General features: G+C 42.5%; 3 protein-coding genes across 3 annotated transcripts in view; 2 read left to right on the forward strand and 1 right to left on the reverse strand.

Moving 5' to 3' along the window:
* Positions 1-15: 15 nt before the first annotated feature.
* Positions 16-17,670, forward strand: tax1bp1a (Tax1 (human T-cell leukemia virus type I) binding protein 1a). Its single transcript, XM_054763457.1, has 17 exons — positions 16-157; positions 721-935; positions 4,547-4,649; positions 5,319-5,509; positions 5,601-5,756; positions 8,948-9,096; positions 9,313-9,403; positions 9,466-9,651; positions 9,716-9,967; positions 10,126-10,317; positions 10,393-10,465; positions 11,305-11,735; positions 12,568-12,654; positions 15,088-15,274; positions 15,360-15,574; positions 15,777-15,859; positions 16,808-17,670. The coding sequence occupies exons 2-17, from the start codon at positions 747-749 to the stop codon at positions 17,016-17,018; spliced, it is 2,796 nt and encodes a 931-aa protein (XP_054619432.1). The 5' UTR covers positions 16-157; positions 721-746; the 3' UTR covers positions 17,019-17,670.
* The window catches only part of LOC129173032 (juxtaposed with another zinc finger protein 1), a 13,268-nt gene continuing 3,534 nt past the window's right edge, over positions 17,386-27,119 (reverse strand). The window contains exons 2-5 of the mRNA XM_054763468.1: positions 23,244-23,316; positions 22,201-22,397; positions 21,332-21,501; positions 17,386-19,894 (exon numbers count right to left, since the gene is read on the reverse strand). Of these exons, the coding sequence (XP_054619443.1) occupies positions 19,718-19,894; positions 21,332-21,501; positions 22,201-22,397; positions 23,244-23,316 (617 nt within the window). The 3' untranslated portion in view covers positions 17,386-19,717. The remainder of the gene's footprint in view (positions 19,895-21,331; positions 21,502-22,200; positions 22,398-23,243; positions 23,317-27,119) is intronic.
* LOC129173030 (cyclic AMP-responsive element-binding protein 5-like) overlaps positions 19,816-27,119 on the forward strand; it is a 27,045-nt gene continuing 19,741 nt past the window's right edge. Inside the window, exon 1 of the mRNA XM_054763466.1 lies at positions 19,816-21,546. The gene's annotated coding sequence lies outside the window, so the exon portion shown is untranslated. The remainder of the gene's footprint in view (positions 21,547-27,119) is intronic.

The following is a 27,119-nucleotide window of genomic DNA, read 5'->3' on the forward strand; positions in this document are numbered from 1 at the left end:
TGGCTACTCCCCATCCCGGAAGTTGTCAATCGTTTGCTTTCAGGAAGCGGTGCATCATCGTCAGCGCTTTCACAACAACAAGGCGGACAGGGGCAAAAACATCGACCTGCCCGCGAGATAATTGCTCTCTTTTCATACTTGGAGTTCTGAAAAATGGGTATTGTTTTATTCTGAAGCCAAACTGATACCAGCAATATTTGTCGGTTGAGTCAGTCCTTCTGTTAGCATCCTTATTGGGGCAGTGTTTAGCTAGCTAATGACTTGACACAACATGGCCTGTTCTTAGGCTTATGTTAGCTACTTAGCTACTGTCATTGCGTGGTTAAGAAAGACATACCTAGTACATTACTGTCCTTTTGATGGTTCTCTACAGACTGACTTTTATTCATTGTAGGGCAGGCTGCGGCTCTGTACACTCCTGCCAGTTAGGTAGCCGCAGTAACAGGGATGGGCTGGGTTATGACTTTATATTTTAGGGCAGGTTGTTTAAATAAGGCGTTATTAGCGTGTAATGGTAAACTTGGGCTTCACAATATAATCAGATCACACTCAACACCTACTTTGATAACCAGGAAAGGCTTTGATAGACTTGTCCTTCACTGACCTCATCTTGTGGTTCACACATACTGTTTATACACAGTCTGCCACACACTGCTTTCTGTATGAATCTAAAAACATCAAGTGTCTGACAGTCTGTGTTCTGTTGCTTTTCCCACCTAGACAAATGAAGTGACCACCAGGATACAATGTCCTCATTCCAGGTGGTGGATTCCTCACCTGGCAGCAGTGTCAGTATTATGGAAACGTCCAACTTTGCCCACGTCATCTTCCAGAATGTTGGCAAAAGTTTCCTGCCCCAGGCACCCCTGGAGTGTCGCTACACTCTCACCCCTTACATCACCCCTCACCCCAAAGACTGGGTGGGCATCTTTAAGGTAAATCACATCGTCCACAACTGCTTGGACAAAATATAAACACAGTTGGCATTCCTTTACAGTGGAGCCTTTTAGGTGGACCCCCAATTTATTTAGAAGCAACATTTTTTCACCCTTCTGTGGCAGCAACACAGAAAAGACAAAGAAAAAGCAAAACAAATTTGGGTAAGGGTCTTTAGATGCTCATTGAACTGATTTCTCATATCGCTTGGCTACGATGTGCAATTTTACAGGCCTATTATTACAGTTGTAAAATGTAGACACTGTACAGTTTCAGAGATGTTTGACTTCAGAGGTTCCACTGTTTTGGTGTGGATTGCAAGTTTGCACATTAACGTCTGCTTTGACACGATTGGCTCAGCTCCTCACGTCAAAGCTGAAGCGTCACCACAAGCTTTGGTGTGGTTGCTCTGCAAGCACAAAGAGTGTACATGGTGGATTGGATGCAGCAGGTCGCGCTGGGGGTGTACAAACGTTTATGAACCCCTCTGATTCTTATTAGGATAACCTTCCCTTAAGCATGTACTCATTAACCCTCCCCGCTGCTCTTTTATCAAGCTGATAGAATCTGACGCCTAATTAACAGGAAATGCGACATAGGAAACTGAATATCCCATAAAGTCAAAAGACAAACATTTTATCGTCGTTTTAAGACGTTGCACTTCAAATCCGCCGGCTCAATTAAAAAGAAATAAAATGGCAGTTTATTTGGAAAAAAAAGTCGATTGGAAAATGTGATTGTTGTAATCGGCGCTAATTAAACCCCTTTGACGCTTCGGTGGCACATCTGATGTTTGTTGCTGTGTTTTCACACATTTATAGAAGATCCGAGTGGTGTGTATTATAACCACATTGTCATCAACTAAAGCAGGATGTGAGCTTTACTGTGTTGTCAGAATAAGGATCAAATGATCAGTAATGCGAGGTTGTCAGGTTTTGCAAGGCTATTAATACCATGTATGTAGTAAAAATAAAAATAAAAGGATGACATTTGATTACAAAAGACAAATCATGATGCCATAAGGTACATTGTAGTGGTTTACCGGAGCGTAGATGAGTCAGTGACTTACTGTCAACCTGTTTTAGTGACACAGTATAGAAGCTGACTGGATACTGCCGATGACTCACCACACGGAACAGACGAGCTTGAATTGAGTTGTGCACCGACGCCTCCTAGTGGCTGAAAGTGTTCACAGCCTGTCCGAAAGGAACATTGCTTGTGTGTATTGACTGTAAACACCAGAAGTATACATTAACCACCTTTGTTCCCAACTCATTTTCCTATAAAAGCAAATAAATTCATTCATTTATATGAAAATCTTACTTTAAGTGTGATGCTACAGGCAGTTGTGTGAAAAAGCCCCGTGGAGAATTTTGGTTGTGGCATGTTTGTCGGGTGGGCAGGGAGAAACCCGTTGCGCAAGTGTGTAATTTAGGTGTCATCACGCTGTTCCCTCACACCTTGGCGGAATGATTGATAGCCGCTGTGCCTGTGATTACTTTATAACATCACTGCTGCGCTGGAATGCCACACCATACCCGACCGACCGTCAGTCAACTTCACTCTGCAATTAGCAAATTATTTATGTCTTCTTTGCTTTTATGCAAACACACGTGAGCGGACAAGCTGAGCTGGCGGGAGGCCATGATGGGCCCAGCCTCGGACCCGAATGCTGCTGGGAGGCGGGAAGAATGTCCCTGGGCGAGGCATCCATGCTGACAGTTGTCATTGAGGCTGCTGACAAATAATTGTTGTTTTGTTTGCAATAGTATTTATGCTGCTTTGTAATTTCCTGGTAAGGCACACGCTGTTTTTGGCAATGTCGTCATCATTTTCTAATAGTGTGAGCAGTTCCTGATTTATTGTTGCTTGTCCTTGTTTTTTTTTATTTTTTATTTAATTTTATTTTATTTAACTTTTTTTACATGTTTAGTTTTGATTTTCAGTTTTTTATTGTACAGTTAATATTCAATCTAATTAGAAGCCTTAATACAAACTTACCTACAATTTATATTATTGAACACAGCGGTACCTCGGTTTTCGTTATTAATTTGTTCCAGAAGGTCTAACAAAAACCGAAATGTACGAAAACTGAGGCAATTTTTCCCATACGAACTAGTGTAAATCCAATTAATCTGTGTCAGACATCCCAAATTATTAACAAAAATATATTTGATAGAGAATAGTTTGTTTTACATGCATAAAACAATACCAAATAATTATAAATAACGAATGTTAATGCAGGATTCTCTTACATCCTGGCGAGGTCGAATTCAATTGTGTTTCTCACATTCTTCATCAAATTGCTGGCACTCACAACTTAGTTTGGCCCCATGGCCTTTTTTTTGCGCCCATTGAAAAATGCACAGACAGTGAGTCAGCAACAGAGGGTACTTTACGTGATTTTGCGGAAAAATAACAGCACAGGACAAATGGACTAGTTTGTTACGTGCAATATTGTATGACACCCGAGGTAAAATTGGTGAAAATGTTATTTATACATGACAACTGAGCTGTACAAACAACGAGGTTTGACTGTATTGAAGGATGTCCTTGATGTACATGATTAATATTTAAGTACTTAATAACCCAGAACATGACTGAGGTGTTTTGCTTTTTTCCACAAGAAACTTTTAATTTTCCTCTTTTTGTTTTTTAACATTCATAAGTTGAATAAAGTTTGTACAAAAGTTGATGGAAAAAGAGGACCATTCCGGTGTAAACTAGTACAACCGCTGAGAATTGCAGTAGCACATCCCTGCCAAAAATGATAATCATGCTTTAGTTGCGTGCATGCATCTAACTTTCTGCATACCAACCAACTATAATATACATCCAGATGACAAACTCTTGTGTGCTACATTGTCATGGAGCTGAGGTATCCTGCAGTGTAAGTGCAGCTCTGTTATGCCAGAAGTATGCATGGCACATGTCGAAATGAAGTGTGCGTGCAGCCCAGGCAGGGAGAGTGTGCTGTTTTGGGGCGACAGGTTTATGACGCAGGACCCGAGTTATGAAGTTCACAACTAACTTTCATCATCCACCACCTAGCAACATATGAAGTCCATTCAGTTACATCTCCCTTGCCATTTTGTGTAAAATTTTCACCTTTCTTTTCCTCATTACCCCCCTCAAACCCTGCTGCACTTGTATTTTCTATTGCGGTTGATCACAAGCATTTGTGCACACACACACACACACACACACACACACACACGGCTGCCCCCACCCTTGCTGCCACTCTTTGTGTGGAGGCGGAGGTGTGTGGTTTTAAATGTTTCCACTCTTTTCCTCATTGTGTTGGCAGAGATAATGTTTTCCTTGCTGTTTGCTTATTTGGAAACATACTGTATATGCAGAAATGACTTTACCAATTTCCACAAACGTGTAAAAAAAATAGTGGTGCAGATCCAGATTTGATCCAGTTTAAAAAGGGGGGGGGGGATCTTCCACAATTTTTGGGTGATTATCGCATCAATCTTTATGGCAAAATTAGGTATTGAAAATGTGCCTTAACTGTATATTAACAGTATGTATTATGCTGCAGTAAATCATCTTGACAGAGCACTGTATTTTTCTCACCTTTGGCTTGCATGTGGCGTGTCCTCAGGTGGGCTGGAGTACAGCCAGAGATTACTACACCTTCCTGTGGTCCCCTATGCCTGAAAACTATGAACCAGGAAGTACAGTGCACAGGACAGTGGTGTTTCAAGGTACTTAACACGCCCGCACGCACACACACCGATTTAAACCCACGTGCAGACCCAGGCTTTTCCGAAGTAACCCTCAATTTTATGGCACATATAAAAAGCAGCACTTTTTAATAAGGAAACATAACCGCAAATGTCGGCCTGGGACGACCTAAGCACTTCTGCAACCACACTTTCTCTCACACACACACACACACACATGTTGAATGGGCCTGAAAACTGGTTTTACTGGACTGGGAATTGTCAGATATTATGCAGTGAAAATATGAGCATAATGTGGTGTGTTGCGAATCAGTAAATGGAATTTGAAGCCGCATGTGCCACACTTTTTTTGCCAAAAAAAAGTGACAATTGAATTCTTAATCTTAATAGCAAACTTTGGTAAAAAAAAAAAAAAATAAATAAATTACCTAAAATCCACTATAATTGGTGGTCGGTGCGATGGGTGTGCAGGGACCGTGCAAGGCAAAAAAAGAGAGAGAGACAAAGACGCTACCACCAGAATCACATCATTTTTGCTGTTCATTTGACAACAAAGCTCCTCTTCCCATTTCATTATTTGCAAGCATAATCTGAAGGGTTTAAATGAGGCTTGAATATAAGCATTTTGTGGTTTGGCGAGATATTCTATCTCTTGATGAACACAATAGATTCATTCTTATTTCTTCGTAGGTTATTATGTTCCCAAGTCTGACGGGGAGTTCTACCAGTTCTGTTATGTCACACATGCCGGCGACATCAGAGGGGCCAGCACTCCTTTCCAGTTCAAGTCAGCCACGCCTACTGAGGAGCTGCTGACTGTCACAGAGGACGACAGCAACTCGGACATACTGGTGGTCACCACCAAGACGGGTCTGCTGGAGGTGGATACACAACACACAATAATACTGTGAACAATAACAGTACATATGTGTTACATCTCACTCATTTCCACCACCACTTGCTGCTTGGTAGCGTGTGGAGGAGGCCCAGCAGGAGCGCAGGGAGCTACTGAAAGCCATGCGGGTCCTCCAGGAGGAAAAACAGCAGCTGCAGGATGAGCAGAAGCGACTTGCCCGGGAGCGGGAGCAGGAGAGGGAGACATGCTGCCTGCTGCGGACGCACAACCAGGTTGGGTACTGAAGACTGCAGCCATAGTACATCACAAATTAGAATTTTGACCAGCAGAAGGTGTGTGTAACACTGACATTCAAGGTGATGAAGTTGAGTGTGTTATCAGATTTGTGAGTGTGTGTACATAGACAGGCGCATGTAGCTGGAGCCGGTTCCTCACCAGTGATCACAGGTCTGAATGCTTCAAAGGATCTGCTTTATAAATAATTGGCATCCATGCTTAAGAGACACACAAGGAGCTACAGCATATGTGTGTTCAACTGTTTAACTGTGTGTGTGTGTGTGTGTGTGTACGCGCGCACGTGTGCATGCCAGTCTTTGTCTCCCCTGCTTTAACAACCTGGCTCAGTGGGCCAGAACGAAATTGCGACTCCTGTTTTCCCCGGGCATCTGGCGTCAGGGACGATGCCATCGCAACAAGAAAGTGAACAAACATGACGTCAAACACTCATACAAATCCAGGTCCTACACCACTGGCCTCCTGTAATGCACACACACACACACACACACACACACACACACACACACACTCATTAAGCCACCCGCTTCCAAACCCTTTTAGGCTGTGTGTGGAATGAAAGGATGGTAGTCCACAAAACCGCCTGCCTAAAAAACGAGCCTTGCCCAGCCCGAGGTACAAACACCCATCAGTCACGCGATGGCTTTCCCACTATTTTTTATTTGCTCCTGTGTGTCCATTTCACTTTCACTTCAAGTTATGGTCAAGAGCAGAGGTGGAAAAAGTACTAAACTACTGTACTTAAGTAAAAGTAAAAAAAGCAACCGATTTAAAATGGAAAGGGGTCTGACATGTATGGCAAAAAGGTCTCAAACCAGGTGTTCTTTAATGTAGCAACACCTGTTATGAATAAAAGTACAAAAATAAAATAAATCTTCCTGCAGCAAAAGGAAACATGCCGATGCACAAGTACAGATACAGATAAAAAAAAGACTTCCAAGACTAAAAGTACAACTAGACAAAAGTAAACGTACTTATTTTTCACCTCCGATCAAGAGTCATCAAATGTATACATATTAAGCCAATTGACAAATTAGGTCGACAAAGAATTAAAAAATATATTTACTCGTAGACTAGTGAAATTTGTGTTATTGTTTATTTGCTAATTTGTCACGGGTTTGGCAGGAAGATGAGCGCTCAGCATTGAACAACTTTGATTCTTGTGTGCTTGCGCCCTCTAGTGGCGCTCTCCGTTTCAGGCCCAAAGTAAGCGCAGACTGCTTTGAGTTTAGCCTTTTTAGTTGCTCTTTTTTACGAAGGGCAAAATCGCCATAAATTACGGGGTAATACATACACACACACACATACTGTTATTACCACTGCTTTTCATTCAGCTGCCTTGACTGTGTGTAGATCTATGATTTGTGTGTATGCAACCACACTTGTTTTACAGTAGGCATGTCACGCCTGATGAAAATATCCTTTGAGTTTTACATGAGAACTTAAGTACATTTTTTGCGGCTGCTAATTTTATGACTACACTTTTTATAAGGTCTTTATGTACTGCTAAAGTGCTTTCCAAACAGCAGCCATAAAAAAAAAATCATAGTGATGTTCGCAAGCCCTAAAGAGACATGGCCTCAGGGCTTTTACTGTGCGCATGTCCACTAGGCGCGACTGTCCCCACATGTCCCTAAATAAGGCAGTTGTGTGTGTGTGTGTGTGCATGCACTGTAAACAGAGGGTGTGTAAAGAACTATGGTGTTCTGTGACAAGCGATATTAGCCATGGTTGATTTACTGTTGTTTGCTACTGATTAGCCACAAGTTCAAACAAGTCTCTTCCCCAGGAGGTGCACCACGTGAAGAAAGCTGATATTATTTGTCGTACTGTACGAGCCACTTGACACATGTTCTTCCTGCATACCTATGCAACATACCGCTGTTATTTATGTTGAGCTTGAACATAACTTTCTTTGAAGGTACATATAACATCCATCAAAAGGTTCCCATAATAGCACACACCATACAGTTCATCCCTAGTCTTCTGAGAGCAGAAGGAGACCACTTGAATGGTCCGCGGGCGATTCAGGTGCGATAGAAGCATCTAAGTATTGGCCTCAAGAGGTGGAAAAGTGAATAGATAGCTGTGTGAAGATAGATAGAAAAAAATAGACCACATTTATCAAACTGTACATTATAATTCAACAATTACCACATGGTCACTTATTCACAAGTATATTGCACAACACGGCAGCAACGGAGCCAATGTTGTAATACCGGTCAGGAGCAAACTGCTTAGCCAGCAATAATATTGAGTTCATTGTAAACAACAGTACAGCATGTGTAACACGCATGTGTTGCACGCCAATAGCTGAGTAGCACAACCATCATTTTAAAGCGCATGCAGAGGTAAATAAAGCTGCTGGATCCACATTTTTGACAAGGCGCTAATTAGAGACCCAGGCCTTTGTTGTTATTTATTATTATTATTGTCATGAGAATTTACGTAAAATTAAATACAGTAATCCCTCGTTCATTGCGGGTAATTGGTTCCAGACTCGACCATTATAAGTGAATTTCCGCAAAGTAGGATACCTTATTTATAAATAGAAACCCTGTTTACAACCTCTTTAATACGACTTTTGACATTATTGGAATGGAATAATACCCCTATAGTCACCTATACACTTGTTTTACCCAATATAGTTGACATAGGAAAAGAAAATAAGCCATTTAAGACATAAATATGGCTCGTGTGTTGCTGTAAATATGTTCCAGTGCTATGGGAGGTGAATGGGGGCAGGACAGGAAGTGATGTTTTGGGTTCAAAGTTGAGTTTTAGCTTGGCGTGGGTTACTGCCACAAACAGTTGCTCGTATTAGGGATTATTTTGCCTGTTAGATAATTCACACCTGCAGTAAAAGCCGGTAGTCAAGTCTGATGCGTTTGTATCTCACCGAACGTTACAGTAACATTACTGACACCTAGTGACCAGTGTAGATTATTACATATCACATCTTTGAACGCATCCTCTGAATGCCTTTTATTTGGATTTTAGTTCATTTAGCCATTTTTGTGCTGCAATATGGGCAACATTTGCTTAAATATGCATATTTTTGACTAATAATAGGCCAGGGAATACTGTACATGTGAACCAGTTGTGATGCCTCTGCTGAATCACGTCGTCAATTCCTTTGTGATGATGTGTCTCCTCTCTATCCCCTCAGGAGCTGCTGCGTTCCTCACAGTCCCTGTCTGAGGAGCGGGAGGAGGTGAGGAGGAGGCTGACTGAAGCCACGGATCGAGTTCGCCAGCTGGAGGAGGACCTGCTGGGAGTCACACAAAGAAGCCTGCAGAAGGAGACTGAGCTGGACTGGTGAGTAGGGGCGGCGCAAGCATGCGACCATCCATCATCATCTGTTTCTGTGGGGAAATGTTTGAAATGAAGGTGTTGAAGGGAGCTTTCTTCAGTGCCTCCTCAACATATCAATCATTCATTGGGTCCATGGGGGAAGTAGGTTTGTAATTATAAGATACAATGTTATATTTTCGTGTACACTTTAAGATGTACAATCTTCTCCTGTGTGTGAAGTCTGCGTGATCGTCTGAAGAAGCTGACAGCAGAGCGAGACGGTTTGGAGATGCAGCTGAAGAACGAGAAGGATGAGAGGGACCTCTACAAGGTGAGACAAATGCACTTCTGTACCTGCAAAGAATCGTTCTTCTGACCTTTTTACATGTGCAGGCCCACCTGCGCAGCACTGAGCTGGAGAACACCAAGCTGAGTGCTGAGCTGCAGATGCTAAAGGCAGTGGAGCTGAACCGAGAGGTGACCATTGCTCAGTTCCAGGAGGAGCTGGAGAGGCTCAGGAGCTGTGTGGCCCAGCGTGACAGTCTGGAGAAAGAGCTGCTGACACTCAAAGCTGACAAGGTATTCATATATTGATATGCCAGGGGAAGCTAACTAGAACAAAGCCTGACTAAATCTACCATAGGCTGAGCTGGTGCGTGTGCGTGAGCAGCTCCGTCAGGCCGAGGAGCAGCTTGCTGCGTCCAGGCAGCAGGCTTCCCTGCTGGCCTCGGAGCTTCGCGACTCAGCCAGCTCCCGAGACCACTCCATGACAGAGCTGTACCGTGCCCGATTGGAGGTGGACAAGCTACGTGCCAGCCTGGCTGATGCTCAGGCCGAGTGTCAACGTATGGAGAGCCAGTTAGACCGCATGAGGAGCACCGCTCACAAGGAAGTGGTCAGCAATGGACTTCATTTATTAGTGTCTTTCCTTATTTCCACATTCTTTATTAAGGTACATTAAAACAAAGCTATGAATATGGGTAAAAGTTGTTTCCAGTTTCGGATGTTTTTAAGGGTAGCTAAATAGATCTGAGTAGCATTGCATTGTTTTAGGGTGTTGGAACCAATGGCGAGGTAGCACCCGGCACGCCAATTGTGTCGGATGTAGAGGCTGAGCTGCAGAGGGAGGTCGAGGAGCTGAAGCTGCGCCTCCACATGGCTGCCGAGCACTACAAGGAAAAGTACAGAGAGTGCCAGCGGCTTCGCAGGCAGGTGGCCAGACTGAACACGAGCGAGTCGCAGACGGTGAGTGACTGCGATGGTGGTGAAACCGGAAAGACACAACAAACATGTTCCATTTTTCTTTGTTGATGTGTGCAGGAGCAGAAGAGAAATGCATCCACTGAGACTGCTTTGGAGCCAATCACCCCAAGTCCAGAATCACCCACAGGAGGTAGACATTAATTATAAGACTTTATTGATCCCTCTCCAGTGAAATGTTCATCTTCTAGCAGCATGACAGGACAGAACATAAACAATTTTAGGTTAAGAAAATACGTTGCATACATGATATTATAGATTTGCTAAATATATGAACATACATCAAAGCAATATACAGAAAAATATTTAAAAAAATGTAATATGAAATAGATAATATATATAAATAGAAAATAAAAACTATCCAAGAAATATTCCAGATGTCACTCCTAAAACACTCCTTAAACACTCCTATTCCACACTCCAATAATCCCTAAAAAGAATGGAGAAAAAAAAGGGGAGTATATTTCACAGCTATTGCACTGTTTTTGTTCCAATATAACAAAATATTGAATTGAAAACTTTTTCTGTAACCTCTATTGACTAGCGGCGGGAGTGGCTCAGAAGGTCGTCCAGAAACCGAAAGGTTGGTGGTTCGATCCTCTCTCCCTCCACCCAATCACTGTTGTTGTGTCCCTCGGCAAGACACTTCACCCACCTTGCCTCCATTTTTGCCCACCCTGGTGTATGAATGTTTGGTGGTGGTCGGAGAGGCCATAGGCACAAATTGGTAGCCACGTTGCAATCAGACTACCCCAGGGCAGCTGTGGCTACAGATGTACATTACCAACACCAGTGTGTGACTGACTATTTGGTTCACTTCATTGTGAAGCACTTTGGGTGCCTTGAAAAGCACGATAAAAAATCAAATCCATTTATTATTATTATTACTAAGATAAGTATAGGAACTATACACTTACTGGTACACATACTGCCACACTAAATAATAAGCACATAATCCGTGTGTTTCTGCAGGAAGTATTGCCACAGTGGGCCTCCAAGAGACTGCGGCTGAGGCAGTCAGCGCTGAACTTGAGAGCCGTGAATGTACACAAAGTAGCACAGAGAACGAGGAGAAGCAGAGCGATGACACGTCGACGGGGAAAGAAGTGAACCAGGAAGAGGGGGGCCAAGAACACGACGCAAGGCGGGAGGACAGCCTGAGGATGACCAGCTGGGTGGAAGTGGAGGGCAACGGCGAGGCGGAACAACAGCCGGAGGAGGAGGAGGAGGAGGGCATTGTGGAGGAGGTGCCGGCGAGCAGCACAGAGGGGGAAACGTCAGAGACGGAGCAGACCCACTCGGTGGAGGAGGAGCTGGCACTGATGGAGGAGAAGTGGAGGGAGCAGTGCGCCATCAACGAGACTCTCAAACAGCGTCTGGCCAATGAGGAGGAGCGATTTAGAGTGAGACCCTCACTGAATCTTACTATCCTCTCATAGGCCACAGCATTAGGTACAGCTGCAGATGCAAATGAGATCTGACACAAACAGTAAAGGCTACCAGTTATTATAGTAACTAAGCTTGCCTAATGAAGTCACCAAACATGGAGTAATAAATACACACTGGGCAAAGAGGATTACATGAGCATACGTTGAACCTGTGAACACCTCAGCATAATTGAGTTTTGATTGCCATTGGAGTGAGTGTGTTTATCGGCACTGTGAGCGTCTTTGATCGGGCCTCCTGTCTGAGTTGAGGACCCATGTCCTGTGCTGCTCTTAATGGCCCTGTAGGCTGAGAGGGGGGGAGGGACCGCTGCAGACCGCCATGTTTTATGACTGTTTACATCAGAGACAGACAAACAGACAGTCACTACTCCCCACCTGAACTTCACCCTCTAATGCTGCACCATAAATCCCTCGGGGGGGAGGGTCGGGGCGAAAGCACCAAAGGAGATGAAAGAGAATTTGGAAGGGAAAGCAAAAAACACAATTTAAGAGTCAGGAAAGTGGGCTGCTCAGACAGACATGAAGCAGAGAGAGAAGCCGAGGGGATTTGGAATCTTTGTAATGGGATGAAATGGGAGACGGGTAGATATCCACTATCCCGCGGGGTCTCCCTGATTTACTACCATCCTGTCCCTCGCCGGCCTGCGGCACCAGATCAATAACAGATCAACAATTAAACGCCTCTTATCTGGGATTGTTTGGTTTTAAGTTCCTTGAAGCTGACCTAAAACCTCTGGACCGAAATTGACTTTTAGATGGTTATTAACTTCCTAATCTGTGTGTTTAGGTACAGATGGCAGAGCGGACCAGTGAGGTGATGGAGCTCAAACGCAACCTTGCCCAGGCTTTGAAAGACAAGGAGCGACTGCAGGAGGTAACGCAGGAATATCTCTACCCATGCCCCACCCCCAAACACCAGCCACCCCGCCCCATTAGCTCCTTTTAGTTAATTGGGAACATTCATGTGCACTTTAGTTGAGCATATCTTCCCTCTCTAATGAATACACCCATACCTGCCTCCTATCCCAGTACCATTTTTCCATGCAAATGCCAGGCGGCTTGTCTGTTTCACCTTCCCAACCCTGCTTTAAATGTTAAACCTGCTAACAGAGCACTAATGAAGTCATCCATGGAGGTCGGTGCAGGGAGGGAGAAGAGAGCCCAAGTCTGACACCCATTACAGTAATGAGTAGACTACTAATGCTAGTGCTTCACATATTATCACAAAGGGCAGCAACAGTGTAGAACAGAGCTATTGAACTCAATTGTTATTTTCACAAAGCGGACTTCTTCCTTCCCAGTTTTTCATTTACAGTAAAATGTCAATGCAAGGCCCTGCCATATTTGAAAACTTTTACATCACCAAGTAGTACAATAAAGAAGAAGAAACTCTGTTAATGTTTGGCAAAAATCCTCTATATCGGTGGTTCTCAACTGGTTTTTCTGTGGGACCCGCCATCACCCCTCAATGATAAGTGGTGACCCAAATTGCGGGAAATTTTCAACCCAGATAATTTAAGGGAATGTTTTCCACACAGCGTGAGCTGCAGCGCTGAAGCGCTGTCTCTTTATGGCACGCTTTTCTCCAGCAGATATCTGCAGCTGTGTGTCGGACGGACGGCACGTTAAGTTCCACTCCATGTCTTTCCTCTTCCACTCAAGCTTGACAGTTGCCCAGAGACATGGCATGCACCTCATGGCAGCGTAGCAAGCGAATAGCTCAGACACAAACATGAGGTGCATTCACAGACATTGGCTGCATTTTTTTTTTTCCCCATGTAAAGACCCATGACAAATTTTTGAGTCCCGACCACTGCTCTATGTAACAGCAGTGCGTTGCTATTTTAGGATGATATCAGTGCTCTGCTGTTTTTAAGAATCTGCTGCAAAAATGTTAGTCAAAAATCATATTACATATGGCAGGAGCGCTCTACTGTTTTTATAGACCTACTACAAAAGCAGTCAAAGATATTGAATATAAAGAGATTGCTTTGCTGTTTTTAGGGATCTACTGCAGAAATTCTAGTCAAAGATCCTCAATATGACAGGAAGACTGTTGTTTTTAAGAATCTACTGCAAAAATTCTAATTAAATATCCTATCATACTAGAGTATATGGTAGGAGCGCTGTACTGTTTTTATAAATCTACTGCAAAAGCGCTCGTCAAACACTGTTTGTTGTTTTTCAAAGTCTATTGAAAAAAATGCGAGTCAAAGGTCCTCTACGTCAGTGGTCCCCAACCCCCGGGTACCAAACCCCCGGTCATTTGGTACCGGGCCGCGCAGAAAGAAAAAATCATTTCCATTATTTCATTTTTTTTTATGTTTTATTTTGAAAAGTGGCCGGATTCTCTCTATTACATCCATCTTGACGCATGTCCAATTGTGCGTGTGCTAACTTTATCTCATGCCGCACAGATAGACTAGTGCTGTGTTTTTACCATTTTTCTTTCACCTCATATTTGGTCTCAAATGCTGATACTATGTGGGAATGCATAAAGGTAAGTTTTGATGACTTATTGAGTGCTAATGTGCACATTTGCCTCAAGTTAATTCATGCTAGCGCACTGCCTATTACGACACACATCAAACAGAGATGGAATAATCTTTGTGGAAAAACTTGAACTGGTGGATGGTGGGTCGGCATTCATTTTGTGCTTTTAATTTGATGTTATTCATGTCTTGGTTTTACACAATACATAATAAATAACATAAATTAGATCGCTATAATGTACGGTCCGTGGGAGATTTGTGGGAACACAATCCGGTTGGTGGGTCAAAAAAGGTTGGGGACCACTGCTCTACGTGATAGGAGCGTTGCTGTTTTTTAGGATCTACTGCAATAATTATATCCTATTATATATGGCAGGAGTGTTTCTGATAAAATGTTGGTCAAATGTCTTGTAAATATGATGTAAAAAGGGGTGCTTTGCTGTTTTTAGGAAACTACTGCAAAAATGCTAGTCAAAGGAACGCTGCTGTTTTTAAGGATCCACTGCAAAAATCTTAGTCGAAGTTCCTATGTATGACAAGAACATTTTGCTGTTTTTAAGGAACTACAGCAAAATTGCTCACCAAGGATCCTGTTATACGTAAGGAGCACTCAACTGTTTTTAAGGATCTATTGAAAAAGTGTTCGTGAAATATATTCTATTAGGGGTGTCAGAAGATTTTCACGAGATTGAAATAACAAGATTTGGCTGGTTTAATGTCTTTTAAGGTCCAGATTTGGCCCACAGGCTGCCAGCTGAGTGCGGTTGATGCAGAAAATCACTTAAGTGGGATTACTTTCATTTCTGTCTACGCAGGAGTTGCATCTCTTTGTGAGTCAACAAAGGGAGCGTGACGCCCGCAGTGAAGGCACTGAGGTGAAGCAGCCCATGGTGCTGCGTTATCCGCTGCCATACCCGCAGGACCCGTCACCACCCCCTCTGGTACCACAGAGACCTGCTGAGCTGCAGTTTGGTAACCCCTATGCTACTGATGCCACAAAAGGTACAAGAAAGACATCATTACAAGCTGTTGGTAGTATAGTGGTTCACATGGCCAACATTCATCACGAAACTGCTTGTTTTTATAGAACAGGAAGGAGAGGTTGCACTTTCCCCTGAGCAAATGTTACGCCCTCCACCTGAGGCCCCGCATTGCGCCACTCCCTGCGCTCCGCCAATCACGCCCCTAAACCCGAGCCCTGTTGCACCAGGCTGGGACAGGGAGGTGGTCTGCAGCCAGCCGACACGCAGCGCCACCCCCCCGGAGACTGTGGACATGCCACCTGCAGAGGACCCACAGAATGTAAGAAAGGCAATAGAAGGGTTTACTTCCGTGACCTTACAAGATCAAGCCATTTGCATCATCTAAAATTAACATAAGGTATTGAAGGCATGGAGAACGTAATGAGAGAATGTGATTTGGATACAATCTTTGTGTTTTTTGCTCTTAATTTGCCCCCTTCAAGATGTAAAATATGTTTAATTGTTGCGTTTAATTGTTGCAGGTTCGTGATGGGGCTCAGCCAGCTTGTGACCATCAACCCAACAGACGTGCTGAAGCCAGAAGCAGCTTCTGCTTTGACGCAAGGTACTGCACACACACGCACACAAGTTGACAAAAGGTGCACGTTATTAGGAACACAATCTAATGTTGACTATTCAGCTTTGACACACATAAGTCATGATGAAGCTAACCTGGAAGGGTTTAATGCAAAAATACAAAAGGCGGAATCTAAACAGGAGCAATGGTGCTTCAAACTACAAATAACAGCATGACATTAGGAAGTGAACAGGCTAAATATGCACACAAATGCTTATGACATCATGTGAGATAGCTCTGATTGGTTGAAGACAACACCGTTGAGGGTATGAAATAAAAATAATTCGTATTTATTATAATAACGTAGTTTAAATAACAAATTAGACGTCTTTTAGTGGATAGTGGCAACCAGTGAAAAACATGTAATACTACATATCTGCTACCTCAGGTTGTTTTCATAGGCCAGGGTGTTCAAAGTGCAGCCCAGGACCCATTTGCAGTCCGCAGCACATTCTAGAAATAAAATTATACAAAAAAAAAAAACAGTAAAAATTTGAAAAAAATAAAGTAAAATGGCAGGATTTAAAGAGAAAAATCTGACTAAACTACTGTAATGATGCAAAGTTTTGTCCTTATAATACACTGTGTACATACAGTATGTATGTAAAATTTACAAAATTAAAAAAAATGCATAAAAATATCAAAGTGCCCCCCACATCCTTTGATTTTCAGTATGTGGCCATCACTGTGATAGTATTATCATTGAAAATAAATAGGATTAAAAAAAGCCCCACCATGTGTGAAATCATTCGAAACACTCTAAGCAAGGGTGTCCAAAGTCCGCCATTTAGCGTGTGCTTCATCAAAAGGCAAGAAATATCAAATTGCCCCCCCTCCCTGCTGCATTTTAAAATTTTCCATGGAAAAGGTTTGTCCACCTTGCACTAAAGCGTGTTATTCTGTTTCTCGCACACACACGTACACACACACACACAGTGGTGACATCCACAAGCGCTGCCCCCTCTGCGAGGTCATCTTCCCGCCGCACTTCGAGCAGCGCAGCTTCGAGCAGCACGTGGAGAGCCACTGGAAGGTGTGTCCCGTCTGCTCCGAGCAGTTTCCCCTCGACTGCCAGCAGCGCCTCTTCGAGAGGCACGTCCTCACACACTTTGACGGACACGTGCTCAACTTTGATCAGATTGAGTGATGGCCGCAGCATGGCCCCTCCCTCCCTCAAACGTGGTCAGTTGTGTCATTCATTCCGTGTACAATCATCGGCACTTCTTTGCAGGTAGAACGTGGCGAGCGACTTCCCCACAAATAGGTCTGCTTCCCTTTCTTTACTTTAATGCTCATCTTTGTTGCACCACGGTAGTGCATGTGAATACTCTTCTAATTGTCTGTAAAGAAAGAACACAATTGTGTGTATTTTGAAGTGTAAAAGCAGAGTGGGGTATAACGGACTTGGTAGCTTCCAAAGGGTAAAAAAAAAAAATGTATCTGCACTAAATGAGGCTTTATTCTGAATGTAATGTACATATGGACGTGTGTTTTGTCAGAAACGACTACTGGCGTGCACTTTCTGCTTTATGTTGAGGTGATCGGAAGACACTTTGAGTCAAGTATGACCATACTCCATAAAAAGTGGTGTGTGTGTAGACACATTAAAGCTCACGAATGAATGTATGTGTACCTACATTGTCACATAATCACTGCTTTATTCTGACCGTGTTATTTATTCAGGCTTTACAAATTGCACACTCAATCACAAGGCCTACGTGTGTGTGTGTCTGTGTGCGTGTGAGAGTATAAGTGTGACTGTCAAAAATATCTTTATGAATAAAGAAGCTTATCCAACAGTTTTGATCTTTATTTTGCGTCACCTGTTTACATTGAAGCAGCTTTTCGTTTTTATATAGAAAGACAGTAAGCCCCGCCCCCTCCCCGTCCCCAATACAAAACACTTATTTCCACGTTACATACGAAAATATAATTTAAAAGCACTTGACAACAACAGAAGACATTTTACGATACATTCACTGTACATGGTAAATATTGGACCCTCCCTCATCCTCTTCACGTGTAATACTGCCGTTGTGGCCACTGATTGGACTTGTGTCAGATTCTCTTATGGGACTTTTTATTATTTTATAAATATGGTGAAAATTGGCAAAATGTGCACACAAATATGCTCCTAGTTGAGCGCTTAGTGCAGGGGTGCAGAACTAATGAGCTATAAAGAAATTATTTTTATTTCTAGAACAGCATGGAGTATTAGAGGATCAAATTCTGTCATGTGCCATAGATGGCTCATGGACCACAGGTTCCCCATCCTGCTTTTTCAATGATCATGTGTTTTCTCCTTTTTTTTTTTTTTTTTACCAAGGAGGCAATGAATGACAAAGTTGATGTTGGCCCTCCTGCATGGGAGTGACCCAGCACAGGAACATGACACACACACACACACACACACAAAACAGCACAATAACACTCTAGGCTGATGACTTGGATACTGCTGGAAAAACACTCATTCTTCATGCACACACTCACACTGGAATGCTCTTGTCTACAACACACAGGACAGGTTGTAGCTCCTAATCTCTTTTTTTCCCTCAAATACAAATCACCTTTGAGAGTGCATGCATGAGAACATTCAATGTACTTCAATGTACTTTTTTTTTTTTTTTTTTTTTTTTTTAAAGAGGGTGGCATCTCAAACACGGCCGCCCTGTCGTAGTTAAAGTAGCCCCCCCTCCCTAATTAGGCACATGGTACGATGGATGTTTGGCAGTGGAGCGCTGTTTTGTTGGCAACCATCATGGATATCAAAAAGAATCATGTTGGCAAACGGAATGGAGCGCATAATGATGTAAATATAGGGGGGAGAAAAAAACAGACGTTTCACTGTTTCTAAACCAGGGGTGTCCAAAAAATGTATTCACACACTGTGGTACGAGTGCCACCGCTGGTATGCGAGCTCCATTTCATGGTACTCAGGAAGACCAGCGTTTTGTAAAGATGTATATCAAATAAGTACACCAATACAAATGTATGAAACAAACCTTAATATGAAGCTTAACCATGGTACTTGGCAGTAGAGGTGGTTGATGCAATCCAATTATCTATATTATCGATACCAGGGTAGTATCGGTATGATAGGATGGGTATTTTCAATATATATTTTTTTTACAATATTTGTGTTTTTTGTGTTGTTCAAATATTTTGTTTACAAACTCCCAAGAGCCACTATTAGCTTTTGCTTATTTTTTTATTATTATTTATTTACTACAATTGTATGTAATAAAAGGGGAATAATCAAATTATTTTGCTACATTGTCTGATAGTGTTTTATGAACTAATGGTAAATCAATTTTGGGGGGGAGGAAAGATGTTTGGACACCCCTGGAGCGCCCCCTTTTTATCAACATCTGCTATTAGAAAAATAGTTGACGCCTCAAACAAAAACAAAAATAAAAAAATAAAGCTTGCAAATAAAATGTAACTATTTACGTATATGCTTGTGATTAAGCTTATATATTTTTATATATACACAACTACATATGTGTCTACTGTTTATATAGCATAGATCTATTTCAAATATAACTTACTTGGACCACAAAAAGTTGCTGATCCAAACTTACTTCCTCGTTTGGATCAACGACTTCATCTCACTTCCTCTCCTCGCTTCGTTCTCTTTTTTAGCACCTTAAGCAAGTAAAAAAAAAATGTAAAAAAAACAAAACAAAAAAAAACAGATGATAGCATAAATGAATGTGCAAATGTACAATAAAAATACTAAAAAGATATACTTTAGAGAATACAAGTGATATAAGATGGATATAAAAAGTAAAGTTAAAGCATGCACTTTAGTGTGTATGTGTGTGTGTGTGTGTGTGTGGGCGGCTTCTAGCCTTGGATCTTGCGCAGGATCTCGGTGGAGACGGGCGGGTGGAAGTTGATGGTGTGGTGCCTCAGGCCCTGCGACGTCTTGTAGCTCTTGCCGCAGCGACACTTGAAGGGCTTCCTCACGCGGATCTGTGTGCGGTGGCCGTTCTTGGCGTGGTACTTGATGCCGTTCACGTTCTGAAAAAAGGAAAGGAGACCGCGCTTTGAATTTGACATGCAACATTGCCTCCGAACCTGTTTTTTTTAAACGCATAAATCTCAAGTGGCAGTTGATGAATGATTGAGAACACGTCCATAAAAATGCAAGCCATAAAAAGCTCCGTCATGTTTAAATGTGTGAATGTGACATTGAAAGTGCTGTTAATGCTACTGTAAAACTACTCCTATTTTTAGCGATATAAGAAGTCAGGTCTCCTGAAGGGTGATAGCGCCCTAAACCTTACATGATAATTTTTTTTTATAAAGAAATTTTGATTTGAAAAGTGATCATTATTATGATCATTATTATGTTATTATAATATATTAGAAGTATGTACATTTTCAGCATTTATTCATGAGGTCTGCTTCTTCTCTAATCCTTTCCCCATCAAGAGTCGTGCTCGTGTGTGTTACTGTAACCGTGCCCCGGTGCTATGGGAGCTGAGTGGGGAGCGGACAGGAAGTGACGTTTGCGTTCAGAGTTTTAGCTTGCCGTGGGCCACGGCCCCAACAGCAGCTTGCGTTAGGAGTTATTGTGCCTGTTGTGATATAAATCAAACCTACAATAAAAGCCTGTTGTTCCGAAGATCAAGTCTGGTGCTTTTGTGTCTCACCGAACATTACAGTCAAATTACTGACACCTAGTGACCAGTGGGGAATACTACATGGCATCACAAAATCTTTGAATGCATCTTCTGAATGCCTGTAGTTGTATTTTACATTATTGTATTTTTTATGCTTGAAAATACTTTTTTGGCAAAATAATTTGCATATAGTTGACTAATAATTGGTTGTATGCAACCACAAAACAGCATTTATTAATATATTTTTTGGGAAAAAAAACATGATAGAGTGAACCTACAAAATTTGAAGCTCGAAGTGGCGAGGAATTACTGTACATAGAGAAGGTTTTATATCTCTTAGGTCAGCTCATAAAAAACGATGTTGCATTTATATTTTTGTCGAGTAACTAGACATAATGTAACAGTTGTAAAAATTACATAGCATAGCATAGCATAACATAACAAATCAAATAAATCACAAAAATATAAATAATCTGAATAAAAATCACTGTCCAATAGAGACGGATGGTATCCCCTAAATCTGTGGTAATATGAGTTTATCCACCACATTTATCTTAACATCACGACTAATGCTTGAGTCTCCTTATAATATCCCACATTCCCACACTGGACATTAATAATTGCGGGACCGTAAAGTTGCCACATTGGCCTTTAGATGACAAACTGAAAGAGCTTTTTGTTTGCTGCTGCAATAAAATCACATTGAAACAAATATATGACATATTAATCTCTTCTTGCGATCATTACATCACTGTGGGTTTTTTTTCTTGTGTTTTTCATAGCTAGACATGTGATATTTTGGACAATGGCACCAGTGTGGCTGCTCCCTCACCTTGTATCTCTTCTTGCAGCCTGGGACCGGGCATGCAAAGGGCTTCTCGTCCCCGCCATTCATGCACATGGAGCTGAGGATGGACTCAGAGCTGATGGCGCTTTCTGTGGTCCATGACTCGTCGCTGTCCGACTCCTCGTAGTCTACCTCCTCCTCGTCATACTCGCTGCCTGGGGCCGAAATGGAGAAAAACATCCATTATAACCGTACATATGGTTGGTGGGTTTATTTATTTTATGAATAGTGCTTTGCCTATTCTCACAATAGTGTCTGTGATTGTGGAGTTCATGCACACACAAAAGCATGCCTGTGAATCAAAATGCAGGGATTGGCAGTGGCCAAGGAGATCATTAAGTGGGAGTGATTCCCTTTGCTCAGCCTGGAAAAGTACCCTTGAGAATAGTTTCCACACACACACACACACACACACACACACACAGGCCCCCCCACCAGCACACAGGAAATGCTGCACCTCAGCATGAGGAAATGCATGGTACCCTGGCACATGTTGAAATGTGTGCATGTGTGTTGGTGTAAAAGTGCAGACCTAACACTACGTTTGGAACCATTTGGGCTGGTATTGGACATCTGCTTCTGAGCTGTGCAACACGCACGCACACACCATGTGAACACACAGCGTGACAGCTGCTATGTAATTAGAGTGTTGACTGGTCTGCTCCCTGCAGGAGCCTACATATCACGCACACACACACACACACACACACACACACACACACACACACACACACACGTGCTATAATATGCTAAGAGGGACTAATCCTAGCATTTTCTTAAGTGGAGCGGTCAAAATATCCCCCACAATAAAAGGTGGGATGTCAAGACAACAGCAAACACACACACACACATACCTGTCGGTGTGCTGCTGCGGAAGGAGGATGAAGGGGTGATGGGGGGCGTCACGGGTGGCGTCAGGTTGCCGCTGGTGTGGCGAGGGGGTGTGGCCGTGCTGTTCCTCGACACGGCGCCCGTGATGGACAGCGACAGTTTGGGTGTCGCCTTCTTCTTCATGGTCTCCTGCTCACGGCGCGCAGCGTCCGTCATGAACCTGGTGAACACGTCACCACTTATAGTTGAATGGCGTTCAAAAGTGATGGGACATGCCCTGTAAGTGCTTACTGAATGAACATGGCTGGTCCTGCTGATGATTATGTGTCTTTGCTCTTTAATGCGCACTGCTTTGTCAAAGGTATTGGGACAGCGACCTCTTAGTATCTTAATTTGCCGATGGGGTTTGGGCTAATTCAGTTTGGTCCATCATCTGTCATTCTACCAATACAATTTGGACAATTGCATGCTTCCAGCTACATACACGCCAAACTGTTCCCACAAAGTTGGAAGCATATTACTGACTATCATTGATAAAGCCACAGAATAAAGTGTGTGGTGCATGTGGTCCACATGGTGTAGCTATCGGATACTGTAATTTGAAGGATATTACCGTGTAAAGTTTTGACAAGAGATAATCGAGCTGAATAAACTGCCCTTTAAAAATCCATCCCGCCATCCAAACATGTTACAGTGACTACCGATGACATTTACAAGCTCACCGCTTCAACAATTACCCACATCTTACAAACTCTCTCTTTCTATTCGCTGACATATTCCTTTATGTTGTGGCCCAGAGTGATTTAGGAGGGGCGTGACATATCGGTCGGCCACACTCGCAAACACACACAAGCGATCATTTTGCTGTCCTTTCTTTAAGAGTCAGGCGCCTTGTGTCTTGTCTTGTGTTTGTCTCTGCTGCTGCTGTTGCTCTGTAGATGAGTCACGGCTTTTGTCCATGGGAAGACATCTGTCATTCGCACTGCCTGGAGCTAAATGAACACACGCAAAGGCCATTTTCTCAGCGGCGGCGCAATGCTGCCGCCTATAGACCCGCTGGAGGTACCTGTTGATGTAGCTTAGGGCCAAGTAGGTGGGCTGCTGTTGCTCCTGCTTCTCCAGGACCCGGGGATCCGTGTCTGAAACAGGGAAGATGGTGCGTGTTAACCAAACTCACTTCCCACACTTTGTGGCAAGTTGGATAATTTCACAGGCGCGCCATTGGGTCCTTCCCATTCCCAGACTTGGAGTCTGAGAGTGGCAAACAAGATTTTTCGCCTGGGAGTGAAGGCGCTGTGATGAATGTATACAGTGTAATTCTAACACACACACACACACACACACACACACACACACACACACACTAAGGGGCAACTTCCACTGCCTGAGGGGAGCACTATTAACTTCAAAAAAAGTACCCTCCCCCATTTCAACCCCCTGGGAAACATGGCTACCGAGTAGCGCTACTGTGAAGTGCTATCGCCATCAAGTGTTCAGCAAGGGAACAACCAAAGGAATCCCCTAGCGTGCTAATAGTAATGTAATGTCTATCAGATGGATTTGGTGAAGACTTTGGATCATATCTTTGCGACTGTTTACAAAAACACACCTCCTTCCCAGCTTTTTCCCAAAATTTGTCAATGTGTGTGTGTGTGTGTGTGTTTGTCATCTTTGGTTTTCAGGCAGACGTCCCACAGATCTCACAGGAGAACACCAAGGAGAAAAAAGAAAACAAGCCCAGAAACGTAACACACACACGCGCGCGCACCATAACACACGCGACGCTGTTACAGCTCAAGGTTCCATGCATGTTGACGTCTCGTATGACAGTAAACACACACACTTGAGGTGGTCCACTGAGGTGGTCTTTGACAGTCTTTTATAGCAGAGCCTTAAAAACCCTACCTGCTGCTTCCACCACGACTGCACACGCGCACACACACACCACAATTATATCCTATCCTATTGTGTCCATATGGCAACATAATGCATTAAAGTTATTGGGTTTGGTATAATTATAAATTAGTCCATTAATTTAAAGGCACTCCAAACTAAAGGGGGCAAAATTGAGTGCACTACTTGACTGCAACCTGCAGAGGCACTGTTGGCTGGGCTATGGAATGCATGGCTCAAATATCTGTTTTTAAACTAAAATGAAATGACATTTTTAAAGACATGCACTTCGTACTTACTGTACTTTATCATTTCTAAAAAGAATACAAATACAACATTTTTATGTAGCTATGATAAATGAGTAAAAAAAAATGAGAAATTCAAAACAAGGAATTTGTTTTGCTAAAAATAGTGAAATAAAATGAAAATAATTAAATGTACATTTTAAAAAAGCAATAAAAAAATTAACAATAATATCAAAATTCTAATAAATGTCCAGTGTCCAAGAGATCGAGATGTTCAGGATGGTAAAAATCAAAGTAAATTGATCAATAAAAATACATATTTAATGAATTGATGTACAATTTGTCATCTAAAATTAGTATACATTATAAGCAAATACAGTTAATCCATTAATTAAACCCTAAGCTATAACAGTGAAATAATACTATGAATTAATTTATAAATTAATTTTAAAAAACAGGCATCGATTATTTGTCATATTTACTGTACACCTACAGCCAAGTTAGTGTTGTCAATCTAAAACACAGGATTTATTCTTTAATGTAGTCTTTGGACTGGTGGACAATGAAGGGAACAGACAAGTCCACAAAGAGACTTCAGGATTATTGCTGTGACAAATACTGATGATCCTGCAATCCCGGAAACAGGAAGCGTTGCTTTAGAGGTCAATATCAAATCATTTATTTCAATAAATAGTCACGGAAGTGCTAGCAAATAGACGAGCAAATACACCAAACCAGCAAACAAGATTTTACACGGACATGACGCCTGTGAGGTGAGCCAGGTGCGCAGACGTCGCAGTAAATGCTGGCCTTTACGACTTCCACTCACCTCACAGCACAGGAAACTGTGTGTGTGTGTGTGTGTGTGTGTGTGTGTTTGTCAGGTCTGAAACGTCTCTGATACACAAGGCATCTAACCAATGAGAAGCTATCAGTACTTTTTTTAACCCAAACGTCAATATTTTGGTAAGTGGTGCATTGCTGCCCCCTGCTGAAGCTCCAGTTTGTCTGTGTGTGGGTGTGCACACGTGCAGGCCAAGAATGCATGGCTTGTTTTGCTGGCTGCTAATTAAGCCACACAGTGCACTTTAACGTGTTTCTTGAGCAGCAGGCAACCGGATGGAGGCTGAGAAGCAGGCATGTGGGCGGGGTTAAAAAAAAAAAAAACGGGCAAACTTCCCTGTAATTACACTCAGGCCGAGGAGACTTCCGCCATGCGATGATGTGTGACTGTGCGTGTGCGGCGTCAAAAGAGAGCTTCCACAGTTTCCGCCTTTGGGGGATGCCAGTCCACTAATTGGTCCTCTACACCCTCACAGGTCATTTGGGAAGTATGGAGCACAAACACGCGCCCTTTCCCTCGTGTCACACCTCACCAAGGAAGTCGGATGCAAAACAATCTAACTTTGGGTGACAGACTGAAGGAAAACCCTCCCTTTACTTCACTTCAACATGCCTGTGAATATTCTCATTCATTCAGGTCATTGAATTCTCAGGGCATTAAATGGATTGCGATCGGGCTGTCGAGGTTGTCTGAGAAGATGTTTTGCCTCTCATCTCAGCAGGCTTCATCAGCTCATGCTCCAAGACTTGACGATGAGAAGCCAAACGTCTTCTAAGACAGGGATCCCAACCACCGGACCGGTCCGTGGGCAGGGCACATCAAACAGTGACGTTATAATCTTGTCTCTGAAAAACAAACTCCAGGCTTGTACTGGTGGAAGGCGGGTGTGTATTCATTTTGTGCTTTTAATTTGATGTTGTTCCTGTCTTAGTGTTTTGTGGGAACACGAGCCGGGCTTTGGGTCCAGAAATGTTGGGGACCACTGTTCTAAGACAACCTCAACAGTTCAGGTGGGATCGGTTCAATGCCCTGGGAATTCACTTTACCGTGGTTTGAATGAGAAAGCAGTAAGAATTTGGATCTCTCAAGATAGTGACAAATTCCAACTTTGTTCCTCGTAGAATTATAACTTTCTTCCGCAATCCTCAATTACTTTAAGCATGACATTAATTTTTGTACTTTATGCACGTAAAATTCACTTTTTCTCATAAAATTCTGACATTTTTTCCTCATATTTCCTCATAATTAAGACTTCCCCCCCTCGTAAAAGTTTGAGTTTTGGCTCCTCAATTTAGAACTTTTCCCCATAGTAATCTGACTTGTATCATATGAACACTTTTTTCTTTTAAAAGCACAACTTTGATGTCATATTGAGATTTTCCGTGTGATTTTTTTTCCCCGCCTCATAAAATGATTTCTTTTAAACTAAACTAACAACATTTTGTTCAAAACTAAGGTAGTGGTGTCCAAAGCACGGCCCCGGGGCCAATGTAGCCCGCAGCTTGATATTTTTTGGCCCACGGCACACTGAAGAAATGAAATTTTAAAAAAGCATAATGTACTGAAATGTTGACACCAATAATAATAATAATAATAATAATAATAATAATAATAATAATAATAATACACTGTCATACGCTGTCACCTATAACAGATAGCTGACAACGCTTTGCCATTAAATATATAACATTTAAAAAAATAATCAAATCAAAATGGCCCACCAATCTTTTGATTTTCATTATGTAGACCTCAGTGGAAAAGGTTTGGACACCCCTGCCCTAAGGCAGGCTTTCTCAGTAGGTCAGTAGTAACCGGCAGAATACTTAACATGATATACAGTATTATAAATGCATTTGTATTGGAATTGGGCACTTGACATGCAAAATAGGACGTTAACGTCTGTCAACACACCTAACTCACGATTCGACTTGCAAGAATGTTAACTGGAGATAAAACGATA

This window comes from Dunckerocampus dactyliophorus, chromosome 20 (genome assembly GCF_027744805.1).
Source record: "Dunckerocampus dactyliophorus isolate RoL2022-P2 chromosome 20, RoL_Ddac_1.1, whole genome shotgun sequence".
Lineage (NCBI taxonomy): Eukaryota > Metazoa > Chordata > Actinopteri > Syngnathiformes > Syngnathidae > Dunckerocampus > Dunckerocampus dactyliophorus.

What these genes read in the sequence shown, in the direction of transcription:
- tax1bp1a (XM_054763457.1), top strand. Translation starts at nt 747, where the DNA reads ATGTCCTCATTCCAGGTGGTGGATTCCTCACCTGGCAGCAGTGTCAGT. An exon ending in CAGGACAGTGGTGTTTCAAG is followed by an intron (nt 4,650 to 5,318) that starts GTACTTAACACG and finishes ATTTCTTCGTAG; the next exon opens with GTTATTATGTTCCCAAGTCT. An exon ending in AAGGAGACTGAGCTGGACTG is followed by an intron (nt 9,097 to 9,312) that starts GTGAGTAGGGGC and finishes CTGTGTGTGAAG; the next exon opens with TCTGCGTGATCGTCTGAAGA.